This window comes from Emydura macquarii, unplaced genomic scaffold (genome assembly GCF_026122565.2).
Source record: "Emydura macquarii macquarii isolate MOO-44397 ecotype Brisbane River unplaced genomic scaffold, CSIRO-AGI_Emac_v2 contig_2768, whole genome shotgun sequence".
NCBI classification, from domain to species: Eukaryota; Metazoa; Chordata; order Testudines; family Chelidae; genus Emydura; species Emydura macquarii.
The window spans coordinates 50,437,928-50,460,905 of NW_027132905.1; the positions used below are offsets into that span (position 1 = coordinate 50,437,928).

Below are 22,978 nucleotides of genomic sequence, written 5' to 3' on the forward strand. Positions count from 1 at the left end.
ACACTTTTCCAGGCCATGTTTCTATGATTCTTGTGACCTGAAATTGGGTTTCCCACATCCCAGTGGAGTGCCCTACCCATGGCTATTTCAGGGCGGAGCCGTCTGCTCTGTCACGAAAAACAGCCAATGCTTGCAGGGTGTGTGTCAATGCCAAAGCAGGCATCATTTGAAACTGGGAAAGTTCTCAGGGCTGGGAAAGCTATTTCCTGCTCAGGTCAATCCAGGCCCGAGATACACGAGCCACGTTGCCCCTTCGGGCACCAGAGTGTTACCAGCCAGCAATGCTCCGGGGGACCTCGAGGGAACACAGTACCCGTCGGGCTGCAATTTGCACCTCCTTTTTATTCCTGCACCTCCGGATGCCACAATATATACAGATTTTTTTATTTATACACGTAATAATATACAGAATTATATATATATATATATATATATTCACACAGACACACAGATGCTCATGCCCCCTTCTGAAGAGACGCGTCCAAGAGCTCAGCAAACCTCCTCAGCCCGCAGGGAGGGTGCTGCTCCCGAATCACCCCGGAACGTTAAAAGACCCCCCGAAATGAAGCTGGTTTCTCAAGAAAAATAATAGCAAATTTGAAAAAAAGTCTTTAAAAAAGGGGAGTGGGGAAGGGTGTTAATTCGTTTGGTAAGTTACCAGGCTGCTCCCCTCCTAAGCAGCGGGCAAGTCATTTCCTAGGTAGGCCTGGGACGGTAGGAGATACAACCCCAGCATGCCCTGGTGCAGGCCACTCCCCAGGAGGCTGCAGTTCTCGGGGGGCTTAGCATGAGTCTGGAGCCAGGGTTAGCCTCCCTTAGGAGTGCATTGTGGGCAGGGGATGGCCTCAACGCTATAGCATCAGAGGGACCTGCCACATGAGGAGCGTGCTGTCCGACTCACTGCAGGCCGGCAGCTTGCTGCTGGCGTTGAAATTCCGATAGCCCCGCCCGCCGGAAACGATGGCCACCGAGGAGATCGCCTTGCGGTGAGCATCCCGGGCGCACGGCCTGCTCCGCACCCAGATGTCCGGGTCGTCGGCCATTTCGTAGATGGAGCCGTCCTCCTCGCTGTGCTCCAGGGTGCTCCCGCCCGGCGGCGAAGAGGCCTCTTTCACGGACAGCAGCTGCCCGGGCAGGTGGGAGGTGGAGCGGAGGCGGTACTGCAAGAGGATCCCTTTCTTCCTCATCTCCCTGGCTGGGGGGGTGTCGTGGGCAGATGGCTCTGGGGATGGGTCGTCCGGCTTCTCCTCCCTGCCGCCTTCCTCCTCCTTGTCGTTCTTCAGCACGTCCGGAGCCAGGGTGCTGACGGCCACGGCCAGGAACTCCACGGGGCCGCAGTGGCCGTTCAGAGAGACCATGCCTTTCCCTGGGAGCAGAGCGGGGAGGCGAGCGCGTGAAAGAGAGATTTTATTAACAGTAAACGCTTCAGAAAACAAATCAAGTTCACGCCTCATAAATATTGCCAGGCTCGTCTGCCGAGCCCCCGTGGCTGCCTGCTGCCTCGATAACTAGAGCACGTATTTCGGAGATGCGCAGACGGGCCCAAGCTCTCCGCGCTCCGCCATTAACCCTGCGCCGGCCGGGAGAGCGGAGGCCAGCGCGCTCAGCCCTCCACGACGTGCGTGAGCTGCATAGCAGGCCCCACGGCCCAGCTCCTCGAAGGTATCTAGGCTTCTATTTTAAGAGGATCTGGGCCGAAGTGCTGTGCGCGCCCGCTGGATATGGCTATGCCACGCTCAGCCTTTCCTGTCTGAGCCCACGGCTCCTTGCTCTCCCCATTCCATCCCCTCCAATTCTACCTGCCGCCCCGACCTCTCCTCCCCACTCAGCGATCCTGCTCCTTGCCAGACAGTGCAACACCAACGTTGGGGCTCCCTGTTCCCTGACGACGCGCGAGGCCATCTTGCCCCCTCGGCTGCGACTCAAGGTTCAGATTAATGGAGGAGATGCTGGGAAATCCCAGCGGCCGGCCCCGAAAGAGGAGCTCAGCCCACAGCCAGTGGAGGCCGTTTTGTCCCAGCAACGACGACGCGTCCTCTCTCGGGGACCAGATGGTGCCCAAGCGGGACCGACTGCTGACGTTCGGCAGCAGCGTCTTTGCGGGGGGGGGGGGAGTAGAGGGAGCACGGGGCTGCCATCTGAGACAGGACCCATGGGGTTTCATTTGGGGCTTTTGCCTCCCTCGCGTGTCCCGTCCCAGAAGGGGCTGGGAGCACAACACACGTTAGAGAACCCCCTGGTGTCTGGGGTCGGGGTGGGGCCAACAGATCTGCGTGGTCCCATTCAGTTCGTCCAGGGCCCAGCCCAGGGAGGGAGAATGTGACGGGCGCCCGATGGGCACAGAAATGCACCGGCCCGCCAACACGCCGGGAGGGGACATGCAAACACGCGGCTGAACACGCCAGCACCTCCAGTGCTCAGGGCTTCCAGACGGCCCTGAGCCTCACGCCAGTGGCCATGTGTCCAGCGGCACAGCACCCTCTCGCAGCGCATCGATTTACCATTGGCTCAGAGCGTTGCTTGAGTCACCAGCACCAGCTACGGCTGGGCCCTGGGCTCTTCTGGGAGCTGTGCTACACCGAACCCCACGGAGCGGGCAGGGCTTGCGGAAGCGGGCCCTGTGACTAGCAAAACAAGCGGACAAAACAGTCCTTCCAGCCCAGAACATCTGCCACAGCTAGAAACACGCAGCACGACAGGCTGGGTTTACAGGACCGCGTTTGGGCGAGGCTGGGGTTTGCGAAGGAATCCAAGGGAGAGAGGTGCCCGAATCCCACTGGAATGCCATGGGAGTTGGGGGCCACGGTCCCTTAGCCTGGTTTGCCCATCCCAGCCCTAGTGGTTTGCTTGTCCTGCTGGGTGTGCGAAGGAGCCGGCCGCACTGTCTTTGCAGTCCTACCAGTGCAGAGCTGAGGAACTCCTCTGGGCCCAGCATTGAGCCCTCTGCTCTGGCCAACTCCCAGGGGTGAGACAGACCAGAAGCGCGGACTCACCGGTGATTTTGGGGATGCCCTCCAGCCTGGGGACAGGCAGTAACACGATGATGCCCTGGTCCGTGCCAACCCACAGGAGTCCCTGGCAGATCAGCAGGCTGGTGACACGGACGTTCTTCTGGCCTGGGGGGAGAGAGCTGGGAGTGAACATCAATCTGCCCAGCAGCCAGAGGCGTCGGCAGTATGTGGGGAGCCAGGGAAGGGGGAGATGGGCACCATGGCATGAGCTATCTACAGCAGCAAGCTGGAGAGGGCGAGCGCATGGAGATGGGAGCTGCAGGATGCCAAGGGGCTCTGGCTGGTGCCGTTGGACTAGAGCGGACAGAAAGCCAGTTTCCTACGGCCTGGTGAGCAGCCTTATGTCAGACAAAGGAGGACTGGCACAGAGGGGCTAGGGACATGCCAGCTCCAAAGGGGGCATGGCAGAACATGGCACCCCCAGGGGATGCAGAAGCCGAGGAAGGCACCAGCTTGGCTGGGGGACGGCGGGGAAAGCAGAGAACCACCAGCACCCACCCAGCGCCCCGGCGCAACAACGGTTCTGCAGCACAGCCGGGCTAGGAGACACCAGAGCGTGGCGCATGGCGAAGGCCCCGGATCCAGGGCCGGCAATCTACTGGCACGGCTGTGAAGGCGCCATTCCAAAGCCACGTTTTACATTCTGAGTGCATGAGTGCCTTTCCCTTGCAAGAACAGAATACCCTGTTGTTTCTAGGCACGGACAATGAGACGGATAATTCGTTGCCATGAATTAACATGTTTTTGATGTCAGCCCAGATTAGTTCTTCCCGCATGATTAGCGCTGCGCTGTCTTTTCATTTTAGCGAGAGCCGTGGCGGGGAAGGGGGAGCGGGCGGCTCGGCGAAGACGCCTGTCTCCTCTCTCCAGTGCTGACACACCTGGGGGGGGCCTCGCAGAGAGACGGGGCCCACGGCAGGTGGGATAAGAAGGGCCCCAAGATACCACTCAGGTTGCCATAGGGGACGACTGCTCCCTCCCACCCGGGGCCCGACCTGCTGGTAAAAATTCACCCTCTGCAGGCACTGCATGGAGGAGCGAGGGAAGAAGGGCCGAGCTGGCTCAGATCAACACACGGGGAGGGCAGGGCTCCGGCAAGCCACCCCACAGCGCCGGGCGAAGGACGAGCGGCATGTTTAGTGCTCAGAGGCACAAGCCATTTGGTGCCAACCAGGGGCCCCAGGCTTGTGCTGAAGAGCCCCCGGGGGAAATGCGACACGTCCCCCTTTATCTCAGCCCAGGATGGGGCGTCTCCCCGGTGTCCGTCCTCCCGTTTAACAGGAATCCTCGATCTGCTGTCCCCACTGCACTCCAGGGCTGGGGCAGGAGGCTGCATGCTGGATCTCGGGGCAGCAGGTTGCAGGCAGCTGAATGGTAGCGGGGGGAGGCAAAGAAAGGCCAGAGCGGGTCATACCAATGGTCCATCCAGCCCAGTATCCTGTCTTCAGCCAGTGGCCAGTGCCAGCTGCTTCAGAGGGAATGAACAGAACCGGGCACTTATCTAATCTGCTGCTGAAAATCTGCCTCTCAGCCTCGTCACCGCCGACAGAAGCTACCAGCAACCAGGGAGCAACGTGCGCCTGGATTCCATCGTGGGCTCTGCCACTTGAGCTGGGCTGAGCCACACCCAGCCCCCGTCTACACGGGGCGAGAAGGGCCTGCGGCAAACCCCTCGCGACCCTAAGTGCATGCCCAGAGCTCTTCTATAGCGTCCTCTCCAGGGCCCTGAGGGCTGCGGTAATGCCACCCCTCAGCCCTTGCTCTGGAGGCCCGAGGGTTTACAGGGTTTACAGTTTGGTTCAGTGGCTCTCAGCCCCCCCCACTATACAAATGGTTCCAGAGCCCCTGGCTGGGGTCCCCCCCCCCCAGTATACACTGGGCAGAAGAGCACCAGCAGGGACAGAGGCCCCCTGCTACATGCAATAGCAAGGAGATGAGGGAGCAGCAGGCGGCCCCCCTGAACTGCAGAGTGGGAAGGTGGCCATCTCCCCCCATTCCCAAGGAGAAGGGCAGCTGCCCCCCTCCCACCCCAGCAAGCCTTCCCCCACCCCAGCTCAGGCCTGAAGCCTCCAGCCTCCCCCCCTGCCCCATGGGAACTATTCCAAACAAACAAGAAGCAGGAAGGAAACAGCCCCGGCTTCCCAGGAAGGTCTGGTGGTTGCACACCTTTCCCTGCAAACGCTGTGAAATGCTCCCCTCCTCCCGCTAGGCTCCCCCCACGCCAAATCCACCAGCAGCCTCCCTGCTCCTCTCCCCCGTCTAGGAGCTAATTCGCAATTAAAATGCGTCACCACAACGCACAGCACAAAGAATAAAATAAAATAAGGAGCAAGGGCAGAAGGGGCGGAGGAGGTTTGAGAGCTGTGTTCTGATCTCCCTTTTCCTGAGCCTCAGTTTCCCCTGCCACCCTGTCTTCATCTGGTCTATTTAGATTGCAAACTCTCTGGGGCAAAGGCAATCTTCTTTACGGCCGTGGAATTGGTAAAACTTGAAAGCGAGGCAGCTATTCCAGTTCGGGGTCTGATTTTAATTTTTAACTGAAATAGTTATACCAGAAAATAGAGTTTCATACCAGTCAAAGCCTGAGCATGGACACAGTTACAGTGACAGAGTAGAGGCACAGAGCACTGGACTGGGGCTCAGTTCTATTCCCAGCTCTGCCACTAGCTGGGTAATTCACGTCCCCACTCCGTGCCTCAGTTTCCCCATCTGTAAAATGGAGATCATGATCCTGACCTCGTCTGTAAAGGGATTGAGCTCTGCTGATGAGCAGTGCTGTATGGGATTAGTAGTATAGGGGTACATCTTCTTTCCATTCCTCTTTGGGGATCAGCTACACCAGTATCATTGTGTCCACACTGTGGAGTGGAACCACTCAAACTGTACTGGTATAGTTAAAAAGGTTCAACTTGCGAGTGCAGACAAGGCCAGTGAAACCTCCTGGCACTACCTTTATCCTTAACTTTTCAGTGCGCTTTTGCGGTTGGGCTCCCCCTCCCCCTTGAAGGATGGAAGAGTGAGACATCCAAAAAAAACAGTAAGATTTCTAATGGCAAATAAATATTTTATCACAGCAACTTAACACCGCGGCGTTGGACTCACCAAAGCAATATATCTGCTGAGATACTACTTGAGAAAGCCAAGGCTCTCCACGAAGACTTTATTAATGACCTGTCTAGTTAAAAAGGATGAGGGAGCTTAAGTTCAAAAACGCATTAATGCCAAAACACTCACTCTCCCAGGAAGAAAAGGAAGTGATCAATTTTTTAACATGCCCTTAAAAAAAAAGAAAAAAAACCTCCAAACCCCACTTACACGACTACTACCTTTATTACTAATTAAACGATTACTCCCGTTTAGAGCTGGAGCGAAGGGTGGGGACAAGACACTTCAAAGCCGGTGGGGCGAATGACAAATTTCAGAATTCTTCCCAACTGATTTCCCTGCTCTTCCAGGGGCGCTGGTGCTTCGGGTGAAATGAGAGGCGGGTACGGAGCAGAACTCCCCCGTCCAACACACCCTTTGACATCTGGGTCAGCACCTGCCAGGTGGGACTTGAACCCCTTTCCAAGTAGAAACTAGCCGCATCAGTGCAACTCTATACCGGCTCCCGGAGCTGGACCACTGAAGCACCGTGGGCTTTGGCGCAGGCTGGACAAGCCCAGCGGGAACCCTGGGTCATTATTCATGCAGCTGGCCCCATGCTGAAGTGAGCAGCATCACTGCTCCGGTAGCCCAGCTGGCTAGATGATAGCTAGTTTGGGGATGTCTGCTCGAGCGGTCATCACAGCCTGTGATTGCACTACACCCCCAGAGCTGCTCCTTTCACTGGTGGGGTGAAAGCCGAGGTTGAGCTGGATCTGTGCAAAACGGCAGATTAGAGCAGTTTTACCCTCTCTGCACTAGGGCCACGGTGCTGGGGGCTGGAACGTCGGTAAACCCCCCCAGTGGAGAAAAGGCCTTAAAAGCCAGCTTTGATTCTATTTTTGGATTTTCTACAGCATCTGTAGCCACGGCATCTGAGCACTAGAGGACTGTATTGAACCAGAATTCACTCCCCCTTGGTCTCAGCAGAGGCCGAGGGATGAATGGGGCACAAACCGCTCATCCTTCCGGGGGCTGGAGTCCTTCTAGGTCAGGATGCTAGCAAGGCAGCTGGGAGTGGGGGAAGCATGACCTACCGCTATTCTGTGGATAAATCCAGAACTTCGCTCTCAGGAGCTGACAGCTCACAATAGCCTCTGTTTGGGAATCAATCCCCCCAGACAGCATTTGCCTCATTTTTCATCCCCGCAGCCTTCTAAAAAAAACCTTTAGCACTGAAAACCATTTGCATGACAACAGGATCTTTGTTTCCACTGAGTTCACCAGCTCCTGGCTCCTCATCGGCCCACTAGACGCAGTTCCTCTTTGCAACATCGCAATCGGTTGCCTTGAAAACAATTGAAGGCACAAACGTACGATTGTGATTCTGAGAAGGGTGGGAGCAAAGGGGAGGAATTTGCAGATGAGCTGGTGAGCAGTGAGAAACCCGGTTCTATGCAAACAGCCCTGGTAATAAAATCAAACTAACAAATGGCTGAGAATGCAGCAGAGACGATCTCTGGTTAGAACTGTCTCTGGGAAGGATCGCTAAAGGATTTTAAGACTGAGGGGTTTGTCTATAATTAAGGAAACTTGCAGTGGTGTTAACTACAGCAGTGTGCAAACCCCAAATGTGGGCCCAGTGAAGTAGTGCAAGAGTGAAGCATGCACTAATGTGATGGGTCCAGTTTGCACCAGTACAGTGTGTCTGTATTAGGGGTTTCCACCAGTGCAACTGTAGTGATGTTATTGCACTGCTGCACGTTTCCCGGGGCAGCCACACACTAGGACTTGGTCTGTGTTTTTTTAAATAGTTCATGAGAATTCTGTGCTCATGAAAGGTGCCAGCTTGACGACCGAAGAGACCCAAGTTCTGTGTGTAACCACAAAGCAGGGACCAGGCAAACTCTCCGCTGGTTGCCCCGCCAACGTGCCTCACCCCTGCCGTGCAGGGACTGGCCCTTTCCGGAGGGCGCTCAGTGGAGGTGGCCTGTGAACTCCTTGACTTCTCAGCAGAGGCTGCCAAGAAGCGAGGGCAGTTCCACCGGGAACCTGACACAGCCCAGAAGTCATTTCGCTCTGCGCTGAACAGACTTCTGCAGGGCAGGCCTGTGGGATCGCCAGCGTCTTTATCAATTTTAAATGTGACGGAGTGAAGTAATTGGGCCACATTGTTAAACACTCTGTTGCTGGGAGTATCAAAGCCGAAACAACGGAGCTGTGCTTATCCTCAGCCCCCTCCTTCCAGGACACACTTCCCTCCTTCACAGACCTCAAAGCACTTTACGAAGGTGGAGGAGGATCACTTTCCCTATTTTTAAGCTGGAGAAACCGAGGCACAGGATATGTTCCCTGAACACTCAAGGTCACCCCGTAAATAAACGGCAGAGCTGGGAAATGTAACCTAAAGTCTCCTGACTCAGCCTGAAGCGACATTGCTGTGCAGCATCTGCTCTGCAGAGTCCCTAACGTTCCAAGGGATGCACAGCTTGTGCACAGCACACAGGGCGGTGCTTCCCTGGAATGCGAGCTTTGGGGCCAGGGAAAGCCCAGGGCAGCTGAGTCGTGACCCAGACCCAACCAGCGGGCACTTGCTCCGCTGCTCCCCAACAGTCTCCTGCAAATCCGCAGCCTCCCACCAGCGCCACGAGACAGCAAACAAGCATCGTTCCCACTTTACCACAGGGGAACCCGAGGCAGGCCATTTAAATGACTTGCTCGAAGCCACCGAGGGAGAAACGTCACAGCTGGGGTCAGCGCCCGAGTTCCAGTCTCCCAGGCCTGTGCTTAGACCACGGAGCTACCCCACTGCAGCCGTTAGCACAGGGCCTGCTCAGTCATTTGACAGCATCTTGCATTCTAGCGGCTGGAGGCCCTGCCAAGAATCCTCACACTCCTGTGGGTTGGGGGGGCGAATGCTCCTCGGTCCAGCTCTCCGGTTCGCTGCTGACCACGGCTCTAGGGGGAGTGTGCGGAGACAGGCTGCTCCAGCACAGATGATCTGGGAGGAGAGGGACCAGAGACAGCACAGCCCCTCCCCGAGGGAAGGGCAGACAAGTTATGCGTGGCTGCATCACACCAGGCAGCAGAGCATGAGGGATCGCGCCGGTCATTTTAACCTGGGGGGCCAGGCCCCTTTTTGGTCAGTCACTCGATCCTTCCAGGGAGGTCACCTCCCTGGGGTACAGTCCTGGCCCTTGAAGAGCCAGCCTAGAGAATCCACCCTGCAAGGCAGGTCACGGAGCTCCTGTTGGAAAGGTAAGATGAGAGAAGAAGGACAAGAGGAAATGTAAAGGGCCAGGCCTATCGTTTTAACGCTGTCTGCTTATCCCATCCCCCGGGATTAATTCTCCGGTGCTTTGCAGGGGGGGCGCCTGGCCAACAGGGATCCATGCTCAGAAGTGGGGGATTTCTCCCACCCCCCCTTCCATCTCCTACTGTCCTGATTACACCCCATGTTCCCCTCTCCTCTCCATTCACCCTTCCCACTCCACCCCTCCTCTGCCCTAGAGCAAAGCGGGCTATAAACACACTGCCTGCATCCAGCAGCTCTACCTTTGCAGAGGAGACCAACATCAGTAGGTATCAGTCCAGAAAGGGGCGCCATCTGTCAGGCCGCCGGTAAAGCAGGGAACAGCTTTTCAAATCACCAGCTCAGAATCCCAGCCAAACATGTTGCAAGAAAGATGCTTCCTTGTAGCAGCAGCATATGCAGGCATCAGACAAAGGCCGTTTCACACAGCAGCAGTCACAGCCCATCTGGCTCCTTGAGCTGAGTAATTAGCTGAAGTTCTGCAGCGTGTCTGCCCCACGCACCTCTGTAATGATAATCGGGGCCCCTTCCCAACACGGCCTCAGGGCTGAGACAGGGCTCGGGACAGAAATGCTGCCAAGCAGCTCTTCCCCCTGAATGGAGGGTGTCATCCATTGCAAGGGGTGAGCGTTCCCCCATTCTTCCCAGGGAGGGAGAGTCTGCCCCATCTGCTCTGTGTCCCCTGCATGAACGTGAGTTTGCAAAAGTGATGGGAGCAGGACTGGAGGGGGTAGTTTCTCTGCAGATCTACACCCCCTGCCAGGAGAAGCTGCTGATGTGCCGATCCTCATGTCAAAATCTGCCTCTTTTCCAGGACACGTCACAGTTATAGCACTGGTGTGATGCGGGGGCGGAGAAGGAAAACTCTTCTCTAGCCTCCAGCTACACTGGTAAGATACCTTGGCCCTGTGCCCCACAGCCGGCCCTGCTGGAGCGGTTTGACTCAGAGGCCGCTTCTGGCCATCTGTACAAAACAGCGTTAATTCAAGCAGAGCTGCTAGCTCAACCGTAGGAGGCGCTAGTTCATCCATGTTCATCCACGGGGTGGGAAACGCGGGGGAACGGGACCAAGGTGAGTCTGGAATGGGCGTTGAACATGTGGACAAAGGGAAGGTGGAGAGGAGGCTTAAAGCAGAACGGGGCAACAGTGCAATGAAGTGCCCTGAGCGCGTGCACCACTGCTCCCTAGTGGTTAGTATCAGAACTGCTCAACCGTGTGTCAAGTCCCTGTACTGCAAACAGCTAATGGGGATGTTGCTTTCGCTCAGGCAGGAGGCGGCTCAGGGCTCTGTCCCTGACGCTGGGTGCACCGCATCGCAACAACCACCAAGTTCCTATCGGGCCTTCATGGAGTCAAGGCAACAAGCAAGGGAGGGAAAGGAGAATCTGAAGCCGAGAGAGGATCCAGGCAGCCCGCTCAGAACAGCGCCCCACTGCTGCTCTTGGGCTGGACGTGCTCTCTCCCAAGAGAGACAATGGAGGTCTTGGGAGTGGCAGAAACACCGCAGAAGCCCTGCTCCCCTGATCGGGAGTGGGGTGGGGGACATGTTCCCGGCACTAATGGTTTTTGTTGATTTTCTCCACTGGTTTGCGGGAAGGAGGAAGGGCTCTTTCCCTGAAGTTCGGCATTGCAGACTTCCAGCAAACTCACCTCCTCCCTATGGCATCCCCCCCCACAGTCACGTCCTATCCGTGGCTGTGACAAAACCAGGCCTGTCCTGCCAATGCTCTGCCGCTGGACCTCACGGGTGCCAAAACAGCCTGCCTCACCCCAGACGCAACACAGGCAGCTTCCCCACGGACCCGCAGCCTGCAAACTGGGATTAAGAGGATGGAAGTGGTCACCAACCCACAACCCCTTGAGAAGGGCTGGCTCTTTCAGCACACCCCCACCGGCCCTTGGGATGATCATCAGGGGGATGGCCCCTAACAAACAGCCCAGCCTCTGCCCCCTTCCTACCTGGCAGGACAAAGGTGGTCCGTGTAGCTATGTTAATCTCCTGCAGGTGCTCCAGGGTTTCGGTGTGAAAGAGGCGAATGGAGGACCCCGAGGAGAAGGCCATCCAGACGCCGCTGCCCGCCTTGATCATGTGCGTCACGCTGGCGTCCTCGTCCGGGTGGGCCTCGAAGGTTTGCTGCAGCGGGGGGGTGAAAGAGGAGGGTTGAGATGGGGCAGCGCCACAGAGCACGTTATCACAGGGCAGCTGTCGAACGGCCCGTAAAGCAGGGCGCATGGAGAGCGCTCCGGCACCAAAGCCGAAAGTGGCGCCTGCCTCAATGGTCCCCGAGGCAGCAGGGTTTGGCACAGTCATGGCAACTGAGCACTCCCAGCTCCTGCACTAGAACAAACCCAGCTAAGCCTCGTGGTCATGGACACACAAACACGGCTGCCATGGCACAGCGCTGAGCAGGGCGCACGGCTGGCGTGGCCAGTCAAGGTGACCGGGCTGGTAACTGGTTACAAAACGACACAGATAAATGTTTGATTGTGAACGGAGCACTGGGCTGGGATTCAAGATACCCAGATTCTATTCCCGGCCCTGCCACTGACCTGCTCGGTGACCCGAGGCAAGTCACTTCACCCCCCCGTACCTCAGTTTCCCCATCTGTAAAATGGGGCTAATGGTCCCCACCTCCTTTGTAAAACACTGAGATTTACTGAAGCTCTTTTCTACTACTACTACTAGGTAAGAGCTAGGGATTATTTTTCATTGGGGGGGAGGAGGGGAGTATCCCATATGTCTGCATAGCAAGGGAGACAACAATAAGGGATCCCCAAATAACTGATAAAAATCAATCCCTCCCGCCCCATCCTCCATGGGGTAGGGGAGGGAAGCTCTAGTCACTTCAGGCCCAGGAGCAGAGATCAGTGTGACCAGGGGAAAGCAGGCCTAAGAGAGAAGCCCCGGTGTGCAGAAAGGAACACTTCAGAGCAGGGGAATGGACTGGGCTACTTTTGAATAGCTTTGACCCAGCCCAGCCTGAGATGCAGCTACAACATCAGTCCAGACCCTGGCTGTCAGAATTCAATTAAAATAAAGATTCAGTGCAAGAAATGGATTCTTGTTACAATTCCGGAGAAACAAGTCTACCTGGGGCCCCTCTGGGCTCTTCTAAAAGACATCAGCAGATCTGCTAAACCATGCAGTGCTTTAACAAAAACAAGAACTGCCTCCAGCTGCCGGCCTTTACACGTTATACTAGATAGGAACAGAACTTACTGACCATCACGGCTTAAGTTACTCTCCCCTCATCCTGGGTCCCCCCCACCTACTCGTTTGCCTGTTACAGCAAAGAAGGGAATGCCCACTGTCCTTGCTCGCCAAATGATGCTGCCTCCAAAGTGAGAGGGGCTGACACCCTGCATGCGGGAGAAGACGAGGCGAACCGGATTCATTTCCGAGAAGATAAAACATTCCCGTGAACTAGAAACAACACAGCCGAGCAATGTCACGGGCAGGCACTAAAGCAGCACATGGCATCCTGTGGAATTAGGAACAAGAGACCAGGGCAGGCTAAGTCAGGGAGATCGTTTATTAGGTTCCAGTGGGACCCAGAGCTAGAGAAAGGACAGACTCCAGAGCTCTCAGCCCAGCATCCCAATGGCCTGGATATGTGCAGGCTGTCAGCTTGCTAGGAAGTTCACAGGTTAACCCAAGTTTCTTGCTAAGTTCTTTTTTTAATACACCCATCCCATCCCATCCCATCCCACCAGTGGCTGTACAGCGGGTGACTGCTATTTACAGGTTGTTGCCTCTATTTCTAAGTTCTCTGACTTAGAATCTCCACACTGGACCCTGCGGCTTTAGTACCCAGAGCCCCAAAACCAGGAGTCAGCAGGGATTTCGCTCTCACACACACACCTGCTCTCCGTCTCCATCAGAGATCTGTTCAGCTCCTCAAGTTTACAGGGAGTTGAACTCAGGTCTGGTAAATACTGACTTGCCATTCATTTAAATGAGAGTTTATTTTCCATCTTCTCCTTGACTTATGGACACTCTTTCTTGCCCCCATCGCCCCATGCTCTAGGGAAATCCCTCTCCCCACTACCCCTTACCTCTAGTCCTTACCCAGTCCTAGACTTAGTCTTTACCCAGCCCAGCCTGCAGGCAGGCGCGGGAGGCTGCTGCTGTATTTCCCAGTTCCTCTGTATGCCCTGGGGAAAAACGGAGTCCGGGAGAGAAGTCTAAATATAGCGGTGGGAGTCAGCCCTCATTCATGATTGCTCCTGCCCGATGTGCTACCCACTCTCCCTCTGGAACCTTGGGCAAGGCTTTTTGCCTCTCTGTGCCTCAGTTTTCCCACCTGTGAGAATGGGGCTAATACTGACCTGCCATTGTAAAGCTCTTTGAAAGGCTTGGCAGAGAAGTGTTACACAAAGACCAGACCTGGTGGGTCCCTAGGGATGCAGCTGTTGGGAATCTTTTAGAAAAACATCCAATCTTGATTTAAAAATTGCTAGTGATGGAGAATGCACCACAATCCTGTAAATTGTCCCACTGGGTAATTACCCTCATGGTTACAAATCTACACCTTATTCCCACTCTGAATTTGTCTAGCTTCAACTTCCAGCCATTGAACCAGGTTAAACCGTTCTCTGCTAGACTGAAGAGCCCTTTATCAACTATTTGTCCCAATGAAGGTACTTATGGACTAATCAAGTCATCTTCTCTTTGTTAAGCTAAATAGATTGAGCTCCTTGAGGACATAGGTGCCAGCAGTGGTCACGCCAGTGACAAATTCAGAGATAAAGAACCTTGCTACTCCTACACGAGATTCCCCTGGGGTTATTTATGCCTCCCAGAATTCAATCCACTGTATGTGGAGGAACGAGAACAATGCAGCCTCAATCCCTGACTGGGTGGTGCTCTATGCCTTAGGAATTTTTAAACAGAAAAGTCAGGCCTGGGTAACTCCGCCTGCGTAACTCCGCTCTGCCCAGATCTAGCAATCCACTCTTGTTTCTGCCAATAATCTCCCACAGGATCTCAGCGGATCAGCACCCTCTGGTTATTCAGAGTCTCCAGTGGTTTAATCAGTTCCATGGTGCTATTAAGTCCCAAGGACAATGAGCAGCAAAACAACGCACTAAACTGTGGTTGCATCAGATCTGAGGCAATCAAAGGCATTCGACCGAAGAGACTAATGATTGTTTCCTGGAGAGTTAAAAATAAAAAGGCAGCTATTCGTTAATATCTGGAGCACAAAAAAGAAAAGGAAGAGCCACAAGTCACAGGCACTCCAGCCTGGAATTTGGTACTGCTTTAAAGGGACCCTTTTAGTGCCCCATCCAGTCTGATCCTACGGGCATCCAGCAAATAACATGTGAAGTCTGCAGGTTTTAGAGATTTTCAAAGCCATCTTTGGAAGCCCATTGGGTGAAAATCTCAGCCTCTGCTGAACAGGTGAAGGGATGGGTCAGTAGGAACGTGGCTACGACCTCTGACTAGCACGGGCATCCAGATCTCCGTTTAGAGAGGTTTGGATCCAGTATTTTGGTTCAGGCCAAAATGAAATATCTGACGAAAGGTCAGATTCTTATCTCCTTCCTGATTTACACCAACATAACTAGCTCCCCTTGATTTCCAAGGAATTCCTGGGATCACACCCTAGCTACTTCTATCACTACAGTGTCTGAGCATCTTGCAATCTTTAATGGATTTAGGCGCACAACGTTTTGCAGATGGGAGGGGAAGGGGTAGAAACTAAGGCACGGCCACCAGCATGTGTTAGTAGTGTGGTTAAAAGCAGCTGAACAGCTGATTTATTATCCCCCTCCTCCCATTTAGCAATAAAACCAGTTCCCGGGCCAAGATCCTTTGCACCACATCCCAGCTCAGAGCAAAATTTTATGGTGTGAGTTATAAAACCCTGATTATTATATTGGAAATGCTGCCACAAGCTTACCTACAGCAGCACAGTATTTATGTACCTAGAAATGTCTATATAAAATAGAGGTCCTATAAATCCACACAGCAGCAGGCCTGGCAGGAAAAATCATTAGTATTGATGAGAATCAGTCACGCTAGGAAACTTCCAACCTGCCGTTGACACAAAGAAGCTTTCTTGGGGACCTGGGGCCCAATCCAACCACCATTAAGCCAATGGGAGTTTTTCCTGTTGAGTTTAAAGGGAGCCTGGATTGAGCCTGTTATTTTGAGGAGGAGGATTTTGGGGTTAAGGCACAGGAATGGAACTCAGAACTGGATTCCTGTTCCCGGCTCTGTCACATTTCGAGCTAGCTGGGAATTTTTCGATGAATCATTTTTTTCCATCAAATACTGATTTGCTGAAACCAAAGCTGTTCAGGAAACAGGGTCGGGTTCGAGGACTTTCCTGACTGAAAAAAAGTTGAGAACTCTCCCCCCTCCCCCCCACGAAAGGATACATTTTGACATTTTCAAAATGAAGATTTGCAAGTTTTTTGGTTAATAACTTTTCATTTAGAAATTTAAGCTAGCAAGACTGGAGAAAAAAGGGGGAAAAGCTTGAAATCAAAACAAAATGTTTCAACTGAACACAAAAATTGGGGGGTTTGGTTTGCAAATATTTGAGATTTGGGCTTTTCAATCCATTTTGAGATAGGAGAAGATTTCAGACTCTCAAAAATATTTGCAGGGAGGGGAAACCATATCCCACCCTGCTCTCACACAGTCTCACTGAGACAGCTCGGACGTGTCATGGCACTCCTGAAAATTTCACCGTCGGTGACTTAGAAGTCTAAGAGCCTAAGTCACTTTTGAAAATGGAAAGTCAGTTGGGGGTTTTTGAAAATTTACTCTTAGTTTTGCTGGGCCTCGTTTCCCCACTTGTAAAACGGTGAGAATACCTCCCTTCTCTGCCTTGCCTCCTTCAATAGTAAGTCCTTAGGGGTAGGAGCTCTCTCTTGCAACGCGTACATGCAGCACCCAGGTTTTAGGGTTTCATCTGGTTACCTGCAGGCATCAGGAAGAGATTCCTTTCCCTAGTGCATTCTGGGAAGTCTTTTAAAATCTCCTTCCTCTGCAGCATCAGGGATGGCCATGGCTGGAGATGGGACATTGGGCGGGGAGGGCCAGGGATCTGAGGTGGCATTGAGCATCCTGTGGATCTCTTTTACTCTGGTCTCATTTCTGTTGTTGGGTTTTGTGTGAGCTCTGGGTGCTGATGGTGGCCTGTGATGTGCAGGTCAGACTCAATCTAGGGATCCCCTCTCGCCTTAAACTCTATGGCCATGAACAAGGTTCTGATCTCAGTTGGGGCCGCTAGGCCGTGTTAGAATCCAGAGCATATTATGTGTGATTGACAGCAGCAACGCCACAACTTCCAGCCAAGGAACATTCGGTATCCCAAAGAGTGGTTACAGCCTCTGGGCCGGGGGGTAACTGCAGGCAGAAACATTAAGGCTGGCGGCTGGATCAGATCAGAGCGTTTCCCAACCTGACTTTCTGGACTTCAGCTCCCAAAGTTTGTCTGGGCTTTTTTTTAAATTTATGTTTTCAAAATTTGACATTTGGCATTAAAAGAAACCAGCTCTTATTAGAATAACAAACTGTGATGGGTATTCCCCTCGTTACCTTCCATTTAATTTGTTTCTTCTTCTGTCCAATTATGGGAATCAACATAGCGTCGACTCTCGCCTCCCCCGTGAAAGAACCTGCCACGTTTTCTAACATCTCCATCGCCTGGAACACGCGTTGTTAGCCCTGGATTAAATATCCCCTCTAGCCTACCCCCAGTGGAGGTGTGGTCCAAGGCAGTTGAAATGGGATGGTTTCATCACATGCTTCTTCCCACAAGACACTCGTATTGGGGTTTTTACTAGAAATGCCCTAAAACCAAGGAGCAGGTAGAGGATCATTCCAGCTCCAGCCACATGGAAGCTAAGCTTGGAATGAATGCCCCCAGGTCCAACATGGTCTCCCAAGGAGAAGTTGGTTGAGGTGGCCACTGCACATCTCTACGCAGGATATGTAACCCTTTGGGTGTGATTATTAATTAACTGGGTTCCAGCAGCACCGAGATCAATGCCCCATTAGGCTGGTGCTGTGCAGAGTCACAGTAAGAGACAGGCAGTGCCCAGAGGCGCTTGCAATCTGAATAGACAAGGCAGCTGAAGGACGGGTTAGTACAGATGAGAGGCTGAGACACAATGAGATTAAGTAACATGCCCAAAATCACACAGAAAACGGAATTAGAGCTATGCTCCCAAGGGCCGTAACCTCAGTCTATCCTGCCTCCAAGGCCGGCCCAGCAATATAATCCACATGGCAATCCCGACACAAGAACCATTCTCTGGCAGGTGGTGGTTTGAGGACGCTGACTGTGGACGCAGGTTGGCACGATGCTAATGGTAATTGCTAGGAAGTCATTTGATCTTCCTTACGGCGCTGCAGCTGCCCTACCCTGAATCCCAGACCACAGATTGGTATTGATACCACCTTCCTACCTAATCATCCTGAGCTCACGAAGAGATGGCGCGCTCTCTTTTCTTCTTCCTTTCTGAAAGCTTTTTCAAAGACAGACACACAGACAGACACACACACCCTTTCCTACAGGACAGAGTTAACAATTACCTGGCATGATTCAGCTGGACCTAATCAGGCCCTGAGGACCAAAAAAAAAAACCCAACCAAACCCAACAGTACTTCGCTCATTTCTCTTTCCATCCTGCCAAGACTCTCAAAGGGCTTTGCACATATTTATGAACCAGTCACCACCACACCCACATGGGGTGGGTTTTACCCCCATTTTAGAGATAGGGAAACTGAGGCACAGCAGAGCAGTTAAGTGACTGACCCAAGGAAGTCTATGACAGAAACAGAACCCAGGTTTAAATCCTTGGCATGTACCTTTGATCACCAGAATAGCCTCTCTTTCCCCCAAATGACCAAGGGAAAAACAAAAGCTGTCACGGTCTGTTGTTCCAGTGCCTGGACTGGGTTTTAAAGTCATAATGATGAGTGCTTATACTTGCAAAGCCTGAATTACTAGTAAAGAGAGGCCTGATTTTCAGAGGTGCTGAGCATCTTCATCTGAAATCACAGGAGCAATGGGTCCTCGCATCTTGGACATCAGGCCACAGGAGCCTAGACACCATGGTGATGGGTGGGTTACACATAAAGGAGGAAGTATGGTTGCATGGTTAAGGCATTAGTCTGGGACTCAGAAGATCTAGGCTCAATGTCCTGCTCCACCACCGCCTTCTTGTGTAACTTGGGGCCGCTCGCTCTCTCTGCTGCAATTCCTTCGTCTGTAAAATGAGGGTAACAGTACTTCCTCTCTCCCACTCTTTGTCTATTTAGACTGCAAGAGCTTTACGGCAGGGACGGTTTCTCATTACTGTGTTTGTACAGCTCCTAGCGCTACAAGGTCCCGGTCTCAGCTGGAGCCGGCCAGGTTACGACACAAAGAAAGTAAGAAATGAGAGGTGTTTGCATTCCTGAGGGAGACCTGCCTAACCCAAGTGACAGAGCAAAGTCAGGCGTGAATTGGGCAAGATTACTGCTGAAGCATAAAATTGAGAGCCGAAAGAGAGTTATTGGGTTACCTCCACCCTTCTCTCAGCCAGCGGGGGATTAACTTGCCTATGGTTCATCATCCAGCACTTTGTCCCATTCATGAAAACACAAGAGTCTATCACGCAGCGCTCCATTAAAAACTATTTATATCGTAACCAGAGGGAGTGTTTGCAGACCTGCCATTATATTTCTGGCGCTTCATGTTAGTCATAAGGGAAGTAATAATGTGGTTAAGCGACTATTCAGCTCATGTGGGGAGGAGGAAGCTGCCAATAAGCAGAGCTTACATGGTACTTTACGTCCCCAAACTGCTGTAGAAGCGTTAATTACAGCAACGCCGCCCCTGGGAGGAAGGTGGTCAGATGTCATCCACGTTTAGAGATGGGGAAATGAAGGAAAGGTAAGTGGCTTGAGTTCCAGAGTGCTGGGTATCCAACTTCAGTAGAGCTGCAGATGCTCAGCACCTCACAGTCAGGTCATCAGTGACTTGGCTAAGGCCGCCCAACAGAGCCAGGCTGAGCAGAGCGAGGCTCAGAATTCATCCTTCCACCCCGACCGGTGCTCGTGCCTATAGATGACAGGGCTTGTCTAAGGCTGGAGAGGTGATTCCAACCAGTCTGGTGTCAGGGGGACCTAACCGAATCATTTACATGAAGCAGGGGATCCCAAATTACTTCATCGTGTGGACGTCATGGAGGCTTCCCCCCTTCAGCCATGGACCAACCTGCCGCACCATAGCGCCCTCCGGTAACCACAGAAGTCACGTACAGCTAGAAATCCATCGATGCTCTTGCTGGCACGGGCCCTTAGAGCCATGTTTTTGGGACAGAGGTAACCACAGGGCCCACCCCCAGCTTCTCACTTACTCTCCCCCCGGCCCACGTTTGATTCACCGTTCCGTTGGCATTCCTCCCAACGTGGCTGCTGTTTTCTCTACCTGGCCCAATGGTGAGGGGTTGAACCTGGGACTCCACAGACCTGCGTTAGATATCCTGCTCTGCCACACCCTTGCTGGGTGACGTTGGACAAATCACAGCCTCTCTGGGCTTCAGCTCCCTATCTGTACCTCAAGGAGGGGAAAAGCATCACACAGATTAAAGTGCTCAGTGCTGTGGGAATGCTTGTTTCCAGCTGCTTTTACAGGCCTCCTGGATCTTCTTTACAACCGTGAGTCTTGATCCATAGAGAGGCAGCAGAAGCTACAAGGAGCCAGTAACCGCTTGGCCGGACAACCAGTAGATGTACCACAGCCCTTCACCCCCCAGGGAGCAGGTCTCGGGAACCCCTGCTTTCAGAGACCACCTCATTCACTAACAACACGCACAGCTGGATTGCCTGCAGGGATTCAACCTGGGACCTATCGATCGGAAAGGGTGAGCTCCTATTGCTTGAGTTATAGGACCAAGTCCTTTCACTCGGAGGCAGCAGGGGACTCAGACACCTCCATGCGGTACATCTACTAATGGGAGTTAGAATGTCACCTGGCCGGTGTGCCACAGACAGAGACCTGGGCCCAATCCAGCTAAGCATGTGCTCATGAGTAACCCATGAGAGCTCAGGAGTAGTCCAACGGGACTCCCTCACACACTTAAACACACAGAATGTGCTTAAGCATTTACCTGACTTAAGGAGAATAGATTCATAGATTCCAAGGCAAGAAAGGACCACTGTGATGATCTCATCTGACCCGCCATACATTACAGGCTGGAGACCTGCCCCAAAATAATTCCCAGAGCAGTTCTTTTAGAAAAACCATCCAATCTTGAGTTAAAAATGGTCAGCGATGGAGAATCCACCACAGCCCTTGGTAAGTTGTAATACTCTCACTATTACAAGTGTGCACCTTATTTGTCTAGCTTCAATTTCCAGCCAGTGGATCACACCCTACCTTTCCCCTTCTCTGCTAGATTGAAGAGCCCAGTAGCAAATATTTGTTTCCCGTGTAGGTACTTACAGACTGTGACCAAGTCACCCCTTAATCTTCTCTTCTTGAAGCTAAATAGATTGAGCTCCTTGAGTCTATCCCTATCACGTTTTCTACTCCTTTAATTATTCTTGTGGTTCTTCTCAGAACCCCCTCCAATTTATCCACATCCTTCCTGAATTGTGGGCACCAGAACTGGCCAGTCATCCCATCAATGGTCACACCACAGCCAAATACAGACTCTACTCGCACTCAAGATTCCCGTTTGTGCACCCAAGGACTACATTGGCCATAGTGGAAGACCTGAGGCCTTGTTCTTTGGCCAAGCAGTAGCGGCCATATTAGGAGAGACAGCAGCCATAAGCTAAGGAGCATGGGGCGCATCTTCACATCCCCATCTAAATTACATCAAACAACGTAATATCGGGCTGTTAAGAAGATGCTACTGCCCTAATAGCACCTACCACCACCAGATAAAGAAACAGATCTCAAGATGTTTACAAGAGACTTTGTTTGATAGCGTTCTGTTTGGCAAGGAATCACTTGTCAACAGTTGTGGTTGTAAAATCTATACTTCTTATTGTTTTGTCTTATGGTACCCACTTTATTGTTTATCTGAATGGTTTCTGTCTGTTGCATAACTAATTGTGCAATATTTAAAATGAAGGTGGAAGGGTATGACCCTGAACTCACCTGGCTCTGGGATGGTCAGGCGCATGAAGGGAAAGACACAGAATCAGATGTGGGAGGGGGGGCCGCGTGTGGAAGAGAAATTATTAGTCTGTCTCTCTCTTTCACTCACTCACACCTGAGGGCAAAGAGCATCACCAGCAAACAGCGCTGATGCTTCTACGTGGCCTTCCACCCAGATGGCTGCACGCCGCGAAATGCCGCAATTACAGGTAATAAGTGCCCCGGTGTCGCCCTCAGTCTTCCTCGAAAAGAGCTCCCCACCCGCCCTTCCCTGCCTGCTCGGCCAGGCCGGGCGTGGGGACGGCGAGATGGAGCGTGTGCGATGTCTGCGTGGGCTGTCATTAGCTGTATCCAGAGGGCCGTGCTGGAGAAGGAAGTCCATTTTCTTTTTAGTTGCCAGCGGCAGGAGCGGCTCTCCACGAAACACGTCTAGAGTTCACCTCGGTCCTGTACAGAATGGGAACGGGCTGGTGCGTGCAGAGGGCCAGCGCTCCTCGTGCCATACACGCCGCCCCTCAGCTTTCCGATTGAAACCGGGCTGTCGATATGTGCGTCCGACTCTGCCCGCCCCCACACGACTGCAGCTCGCCCACCCGCCCCCACGCTCCCCTCGGCCGTCCTCTGGCCCAGTGTAAAACGCAGGCTAAGGGAGGTATTGATCCCTTTTAACAGCCGCTAGCACATTATTGCTCTTAAAGCAGGAGAGCAAAAAGCAGAGGCTGCGGCTCGCCCGGCCGTGGGGTGCCGTGCAGTCGCTGGGCTGCGGCTGGAAGCTCAGATTGCAGCCATCGTGAGGTGCGGCCATAGGTGCCGGAACTAGGGTGCGGGGGGGGGGGGGGGGGCTGCCGCATCCTCTGGCTTGAAGTGGTTTCCACTCTATCCAGGGTTTATGGTTTGGTTCAACAGCTCTTAGTCCCCCCCACTTAAAAATTGTTCTAGCCCCCCGGGGTGTGGCCCAGAGATCTGGCCCATTGGCTCCAGCGGGGTAACACTGATCTACACCAGCCCGTACTAGATTCTCTTCCTCCAGCCAGGGCTGGCAGCATGGAGAATAGAAGTAGTGCAGTCCAGCGGATCAGACACAAGCTCGGGTCTCCTGGCTTCCAGTCCTGCCTGTCGCCGTGGGCTTGCTGCGTAACCTCAGACAAATCACTTGGCCTCTCTGCCTTAGTTTCCCCCGCTGTACAGGGGTGAGACCATCTCTCATCAATACGCCGGGGGGTGAAAGTGCATTTCTACTCAGACACGTGACTAGAAGCACAAGCACCCTTTGCCGCCCAGCTTGTCTCCAAGACTCCAAGCTCCAGTTCAGTTTAAACAGACGGTAGCGGGGATAGAGGAGGGGTCTAAGCGCGAACCCTATCACTCCCACCTGGGACTGGCGAGTCAAGCTGGCTTCTCTCCCGCTCGCCCAGCAACCAGGGCCAGGAGGCCAAAATGACTCCCCTGCGCA

The 22,978-nt window shown here is 53.2% G+C and overlaps 1 protein-coding gene across 8 annotated transcripts in view; it reads right to left on the reverse strand.

Annotated features, from left to right (window-relative positions):
• Positions 1 to 322: 322 nt before the first annotated feature.
• ARHGEF10L (Rho guanine nucleotide exchange factor 10 like) overlaps positions 323 to 22,978 on the reverse strand; it is a 125,021-nt gene continuing 102,365 nt past the window's right edge. For 7 of the 8 annotated variants that reach the window (XM_067567555.1, XM_067567554.1, XM_067567557.1 and 4 more), the window contains 3 exons: positions 11,369 to 11,543; positions 2,994 to 3,116; positions 323 to 1,366 (listed from right to left, as the gene is read on the reverse strand). In XM_067567555.1, the coding sequence (XP_067423656.1) occupies positions 852 to 1,366; positions 2,994 to 3,116; positions 11,369 to 11,543 (813 nt within the window). In that variant the 3' untranslated portion in view covers positions 323 to 851. Of the gene's footprint in view, positions 1,367 to 2,993; positions 3,117 to 11,368; positions 11,544 to 21,722; positions 21,973 to 22,978 lie in introns of those variants that run through there. The other variant, XM_067567559.1, reaches the window with a different exon arrangement.